Source organism: Vulpes vulpes, chromosome 3 (assembly GCF_048418805.1).
Source record: "Vulpes vulpes isolate BD-2025 chromosome 3, VulVul3, whole genome shotgun sequence".
NCBI lineage: Eukaryota > Metazoa > Chordata > Mammalia > Carnivora > Canidae > Vulpes > Vulpes vulpes.
The window spans coordinates 38,833,321-38,840,935 of NC_132782.1; the positions used below are offsets into that span (position 1 = coordinate 38,833,321).

At 36.6% G+C, this 7,615-nt stretch overlaps 1 protein-coding gene across 7 annotated transcripts in view; it reads left to right on the forward strand.

Moving 5' to 3' along the window:
• The window catches only part of SLC2A2 (solute carrier family 2 member 2), a 28,408-nt gene extending 22,980 nt beyond the window's left edge, over positions 1 to 5,428 (forward strand). For all 7 annotated transcript variants that reach the window (XM_026007744.2, XM_072752231.1, XM_072752232.1 and 4 more), the window contains 4 exons: positions 136 to 240; positions 3,428 to 3,529; positions 4,170 to 4,373; positions 4,460 to 5,428. In XM_026007744.2, the coding sequence (XP_025863529.1) occupies positions 136 to 240; positions 3,428 to 3,529; positions 4,170 to 4,373; positions 4,460 to 4,660 (612 nt within the window). In that variant the 3' untranslated portion in view covers positions 4,661 to 5,428. The remainder of the gene's footprint in view (positions 1 to 135; positions 241 to 3,427; positions 3,530 to 4,169; positions 4,374 to 4,459) is intronic.
• The last annotated feature ends 2,187 nt before the right edge of the window (positions 5,429 to 7,615 follow it).

Sequence of the window (7,615 nt, forward strand, 5' to 3'; positions counted from 1 at the left end):
GATAAAATCTTTAGGGTGTTCTAGGGATCATGATTCAATAGAAACAACTAAAAATAAACAACCTAAAATATTTCTCCCTTTCAAGCTATCAGTGCTAGAATTCTTTATTAAGGCTAAATTGCTGTTACTTTACAGATCTTTTACTATTCAACCAGCATTTTCCAGACAGCTGGAATCAGCCAACCTGTTTATGCAACCATTGGAGTTGGTGCCATCAACACGATTTTCACTGCTGTGTCTGTGAGTTAATACTCTGGATAAATATGCTGCTTGTTCCTCAGTTCAGAAGTGGGAGAAGAGGGTACATTGTGAGCTAAAAGCAACTAGTGATTTATTGTTTACATATATTGGGTGTATAATAAATCAGTAAGCAGAGCTGAACAGGTGGATCACTGGCTGTCTCCATTTGCTGGGATGCCATGTAGTCACACATTTGTAGATTAATAACTCACTTGGGGCAAAGAAGACTTCTTTGTGTAAATACCTGGATTCCTTCTCCTTTGCTCTGTACTTGAATCTGTTGGGATCAGGTGACAGTTGTCATTTCTATCAATATTGGGTCTTCTACCTAGGTTCCTCTCCTTCCATGGTTGAAATTCTTTTTTTATCCTAATGTCTTGGCAAAAATACTTTTTTAAAAAAAGGTCTTCTGTAACAGATATCTATGCCTATAACAGAGTTAAACAGACTCAGCAAATTCTTATGATACTGAGCTAATTGGCAGAGCTTCCAGATAGCTCACGAGGATATAACTTCTGGTGATACAAAAAAAGTGTATGTGATATTATAAGAGATGGAGTAGAAGTGATATAACTTGAAATGTTGTTATTTTGAAATGTTATTTTTTTTCCTGACAAGGGAGAAATGTCATGTAGTCTTCTCAAGACTGAATACCTTATATAAGGAATAAGCATCTTGACAATAATATTTAACATAAGCACTCTAAGAATTAAAGTAAACAAACAACAACAACAACAACAACAAAAAAAACCCCTAAAACTTCCCAACTCATGTCATTCATTCTAAAATGAGGATAATTGGGTTTATTTTCATATTTGAATGCAGGATATTCAAAAAGCTTGTGCCTTTCAATGCTGGTCACCATGTTATATTCACTATACTCTAGTCACTTGTTTTTCTGCTCTGCACATGGACTTTTAACTATTACCTTAGGGTGGTCAATAAATTACAGGCTGGCTACCTAGATCAAAAAGTAGATTTGTCCAGACTACACTAAACAGTGCTGGACCTTGGAAAGAGGAGGGAGAACAGATAACAAGGGAGCACCAGCCATTCTGTAGACATGCCTTTAGAGATAATGCCTGTTCAAGCCAAAAGGCCATTTGAAATCAATGAAGGCCTGTTACTGGGATGTAATCCAAAGGCTACTCATATTCTTTCGTCTCCAGAGGTATATTTTTTACAAATCCTACGTCAACATATTTTCCTAATATAGAGATCATGCTTAAAACATTTTATATGTAACAGGATTTCCCATGTAAGGCATCAGGTTGTCAAAATTGGGTAACCCAAACTGTAAATGCCTTAAAAAGAAACTACTACCCCTCTCCCCACCAACCCAGCTAGAGTTTTGAGTTTCTTGATTATTTTGAATATGACTTTTAGAGTTTATCCCTTTATTCTGTGAAAGTTTTTAAGCAGATAAGTGACACTTTAAAAATCATCTCTAATCATCTAATTAACCCTCCAGGACTACATACAACATTTAAAATTTTTAATTATACTTATTTTTGAAAAGTTGTTTTAAGGCTCAAAAAGTACAAAAAGTATAGTCCTTCAGTCACCCCATTTCTCTCCCCTAAATTGAATTCTGTGTATCCTTTCACATAAAGATATGCAAATAGGAATATGCATTGATAAGATATTAATATTTCACCAACTTGGAAGGGACATAATCAATTTTTTCCTGAATATTTGGGAAAAGAAAGACTTTCTGATTTCCATGATGAATTATGTTTCCACATTCCATATTTTCTTCCACACTAGTGGGCCAGTAGAAGAGGGCCTGTAAACCTGAGAGAAAACAAAACAGGAAGAAATGTGGAGGGAACGGGGACACAGAAGGGTTGAGAGGAGAAGCAGTAGCTACTAAACTCTAAGGAGACATCCAGGATCTGCATGACACACATGGTCTTGAGCAAAGACAAGGGTTCTGGTCAGGCAGACGTCTCCATCCTTAAGGAGTGAGTTTAGAATTTATTATCCTATTAATAATAATTGTTCAGAAACAGAAGAAACATAGTAAAAGCCCTCATTCCTGAAGAAATGTTTCTATCTTCTTGACAGCTTGACATGGTGTCATCAAGCCAATTTTGAAAGTCATATTTACAGAGTCTAATTAAATAGAGAAATGGTATGAACTTGGACAAGACTTGTTTTTCTGACTACCTTCTCAACACTAAGCGTGGGCTCTTTGCTCATCATCCTGAAGTGATTTGAAACTCAAATGTGAAACACCTCTGAAGTGAAAGGGGCTTTCACTATAGGTGAACACAAATGTTTCTTAGATATCTTCAGAGCCACAGTTCAAGGGTACTGGATTGCTATTGATTTACTAATAGATCTATATGAGCCAAGCCAATTTACTCATTGAAGTGAGAAATTATGACAGATAATATTTAGATGTGATTCACCAACCTTGGCAGTATTCTAAGGATCAAGCAGGAAGAGTCTATTTAACAAACATTGGTCTTGACTAATTGGTAAATGTTAACCATTAACACAAAGGTCCACAGACCCAAAGGTATCAATGATATATCTCCTGAGTTAGGATAAGAAAGCATTTAAAGTTTTTGCTTTAAAGTCTTATCTTTTCAAATGGATAATTCACTTCCAGCACCAAATATATTTAGGCGCACCAGAAAAATGCAGATCTATTTGGTAAAGTGATCAAATTCTGTAAGTTGCCAGATGAGTGGTCATAATTTGACTTTATTGGCAGTGAGAAAGTTGGATGAGAATGGCTGACAACCCAACAGTTATACTATTACAGGTGTCTGCAGTTCATGAAACCTTGTACTTACAACAGGATAATTACCAAAAGATAAATTAATGTCCTTTTTTAATGTAGAGCCATTTTAAATGTTCAACAAACCTACTGGAAGAGATCTGAGATATACAGCCTCTTAATATTGTACTCAGGTGATAACTGCAGAGTGATGGTAAGGTTGTGGCTCGTTCTCCAGAATGGCCTGTTCAAATCAATATGATTAAATGAAGCAGGTATCTATGATTACCTCTGCTCACCGAGACCAAGTTCAGCCACCTGAGGCAAAAGTCACTTCCCCACTCAGTTCCACAACTGTAAAATGGGATTATAGAACTGCCTCCTTCCAGCTGTATGAATTAAAGTGACTCTTTGGCAGTAAAATCTATTTAAGTCAGTAACATTTTAAAACTTTCCTAGGTATTCCTTGTGGAGAAGGCAGGGCGACGCTCTCTGTTTCTCATAGGAATGAGTGGGATGTTTGTGTGTGCCATCTTCATGTCCTTGGGACTTGTACTACTGGTAAGTGTAGTTTTGCACTGAGATTTTTGGTTATATATGATAGCACTTCTGTGCTCCAGGTTAAAGTGCTTCTTATGTCGAAATATTTGAGATTGACTTATGAAATAAAGCTAGAGGAACAGCATATAATGTAAAGAGAAAGGGGATTTGCTTTTTGGGTTTAAAGACTTAAAAGTCACAAATAAATCACACTTGTTACCAACGGAGGCAGTGTTGCAAAATGGTCAGAGCATAGTTTCTGGGGTCAGCCTGTTTCAGGTTCTAACACTCGCTCTGCTACTGGGCTACCTGTGTGACCTAGCACAAGCACCAGATTCTCTCCAACCAGCACCCTCGTCCACTACTTCATGGAGGGTAATGCATCCTGTCTAGCAATCTTGGTATGCTCAGAGTGACTGAGAGTCCTATAAAATCGTAATCCAGAGGATTTCCTATATCAAAGTTCAAAAGACTTAAGCATGACTCAGACTACAATAAACTTGTCTCAAACCAGGATAATTTATAATTATTTGCACATAAATACTTCTGGAAGAGGGTTATGTCACCTCGGAACTCAGTGAGAGCCTGCTTAGCTAAGGGAAGCAGCAGCCAATGATCCCAACTCCACTTTTGCTTTTGTTTTGTTTTTTTTTCCCCTCAGAATAAATTGGCTTGGATGAGTTATGTGAGCATGGTAGCCATCTTCCTCTTTGTCAGTTTCTTTGAGATTGGGCCTGGTCCCATCCCCTGGTTCATGGTGGCAGAGTTCTTCAGCCAAGGGCCACGGACTGCTGCTTTAGCAATAGCTGCATTCAGCAACTGGGCCTGCAATTTCATCATCGCTCTGTGTTTCCAGTACATTGCGGTAAGCAGCCTAATATTGTGCAAACTTGCTGAACAGAGATGGAGGAGAGCAGCCGCTAATTGGAATTCTATTTGTTCTCTATGCAGAAGTTCTGTGGCCCTTACGTGTTTTTCCTCTTTGCTGGAGTGATCCTGGCCTTCACTTTGTTTACATTTTTCAAAGTCCCAGAAACCAAAGGAAAATCCTTTGAGGAAATCGCAGCAGAGTTCCAAAAGAAGCGTGGCTTGGCCCAAAAGCCAAAAGCTGCCGTGGAAATGGAATTCCTTGGAGCTACAGAGACTGTGTAAAGATAACCAGTTTTGTTTTGTTTTGTTTTGTTTTGTTGTGACAAGAACAGAAACTGGAAGAAAGTTGTGTTTTTAATGGACGATTCTCTGAGAATTTTATATCTACGTCTTGAAAGTATTATTCTTTAGAGAGCTTTTACGGGCTCTTCTCAGAAATGTCATCAAATATTTCCAAAGAAAGTTGTTGTTTTTTTTTTTTTTTAAGTTAGAGTATCTATTTTTGATAGTAAGACTCTCTAATTAAGTAAACTAAAAAGTTTCGCTCATTTTACTACACCAAAGGGCAAGTACGTTGTAATATTCCTAGCTCTATCCTTTATAACAAGGTTCTCGTGAAGCGGAAGCAGTTTCAGTGTATCATGTTATTGCTTCATTAAACAAGTGATTGGAAACCTGAAGCTACAACTCATTTACATTTGAACTCATTACATTTGAATATGATTATGTTGGCATTTTCGTACCCACAGACCTCATATTAAAGATTTGGCTAGTGGCAATAAGGCTTATGTTAAAATTGGTAACTTTTCTATTTCTCCCACTCACCATTTTTCTTCTGTATTAGAATTTGTATTTTGTTTAAAATTTTATTTTTCTGTATTTTCATGTGGAATAGTTTATTGAGTGTATTAAGATATGTTCATAAAGAAAAACTTTTTTTGGTATGTTTACCAAATATTTTGGTACTCGGAAAAAAAAAACAATTAATTCCTTTGTTTGATGACCAAATGATTTTTATAAGATTAAAGACTGAAAAGATTTTACCAGTCATATAGCCTGGGTTGTCAGTTAATATTAATATCTATTATAAACCTATGTTAATTCCTTGCTATTCAATCCTTTGAGCTCTATTTTGGCTTGCTTTTAAATTGAGCACAGCATGGTTGTCTCAACTGCATTTTTGTAAAATACATTCAAACAGTGATTAAGTTGGGCATTTTTATATCTCCTCAAACCCTAAATAGGTTAGAGCAGTTCAAGGGAAATTTGAAATAAAGGATTGTTCTGTTTGTTAAAAAAATACTTTCTGAATTATGTTTCAGGACAAGTTGAAAGAGTGGGTTGCAGGATTCCTAAAGATGGGGTCCAGAAACTTCATGAATGCTCAATTTCAGACTTGATCAAAATCCCTATTTACTTTCCTGGTTAGACAGTCATCAGCTTTGATGTTCCTTCTTTGTCATGGCAGTATATGGATGCTATCTAAGCCGTTCTAATGTTATTGCTAACATTTGCTGTATATTATCTATGTGCCAGGTGCTGTTCTAAGGGGTTTTACCTATGTAGGCAAACTGGAAATACACAGATGATTAAATAGACTTTTACTTACGGTCAATTTTACAACTATGGAAATACAGTTCTGATGGACACCAAAGGCTTAGAAGGGAGGTAAAGTATCTCCAGACTGTTTTCCCCACAAAGTGGACCATTGAGTCCATCCTTTTTATGTTTGTTTCACTGTACACAAAACAGAGTACTTTTTTAAAAAGTACCTTTTATGAGTGGAGGGGAAAAAAATGCTAAACACTTATTGTTTTTGTTTTTTCCCAGTTGTTTACCTTTATATAATTTGGCAATCCAAACAACATAAAATTATTTCTTTTCACTTTGCATTTTATTCCCTTTGGACCAATTTGGAATACATTATTTTTACTTAGGATTTCAGGACACAGTTAAGATGAGCTTAAGTAGTTTACTTTTGTGCTAGCTTATGAACTGTAGAAAAAAAATGTGGAGACTCTGAATTGGGCAGGAGCAGGATAATGGCTCCTGTGTGGCTCTTGTCCTCTTCTTTAGGATGCTGGTGGTCTTTGAGAAGCCCAAAGTTATAATGATAAAGTTTAACATTTTCACAAGTGATGAATGTGATTTAATCAAATTGCCATTCCTGATCTCATTTACTACGAAAATAAAGTAGTAGAATTTTAGGGACGCCTGAGTGGCTCAGTGGTTGAGCATTTGCCTTCAGCTCAGCACGTGATCCTGCACTCCCCTCATTGAGTCCTGCACTGGGATCCCCACAGGGAGCCTGCTTTTCCTTCTGCCTATGTCTCTGGGTCTCTAAGTCTCTCATGAATAAATAAATAAAATCTTAAAACTAGTAGAAGTTTAAATAAAGAACCCAAAACACCACTTTTAAGTTCTAATCACTTACTTCCACTGATGCATAAACACCAGAAATTCATGCCTGGAGTTTTCTGCCTCAGAGAAATTGAACTAATTCATGTTGTTTCCCTTTCATATTTTTTTCCTTGCAGAAATACAAATGAGTTGAAAAGAAACCTTAAGGTGAAGTAAGAAGCTGTTAAAGCTTTATAGGAGGGCAAAGGAACAAGCTTAGAAACTAGCTTAATGTAATAGAAACCCCTAGATCTTCAATTGCATACATCATAATAAATAATAAAATTGGCATTGATTAATTAGATGTAATTATAGGGAAATCAGATGTGAGTTTGGCCATTTAATTTTCATAGTACTCTATCATTTTTGTGGAATTCTTTTTATATTTAATGTTCTAACAAATGTGATTTTTCTCTTAGCTTATTCGAAGCATGATTACAATTCTTTGTCTGGCTACTCACCTGCTACACCTAGCTACTGCCCAGTCATGACACCAGTGAAAGGGTCTTCTCTAACTTTCTCCTCTATGCAAACAGCACTGTGATACACTGCGATAAGCTAAGACTCCCCCTTCCACCTCAAAGAGCTCAAGGTCTAATAAGCAGTTCGGGAAGACCATGGTATGAATGTCCCCACTTGTGCCTTTTGCCATCCATGAAACTTGATTTGGAGACCTCTCTTGTAAAATGGGCAGAGTAATACTACCTACCTCAGAGAGTGGTGAGGATTAAATGTAAAGTGCTAAGCAGAGTTCCTGGTACAAAGGAGGTGCTCAATAAATGTTACCTAGAATTAGTGTTTACAAAGATACTTCTAAAATAAAAGTTTGTAACATAT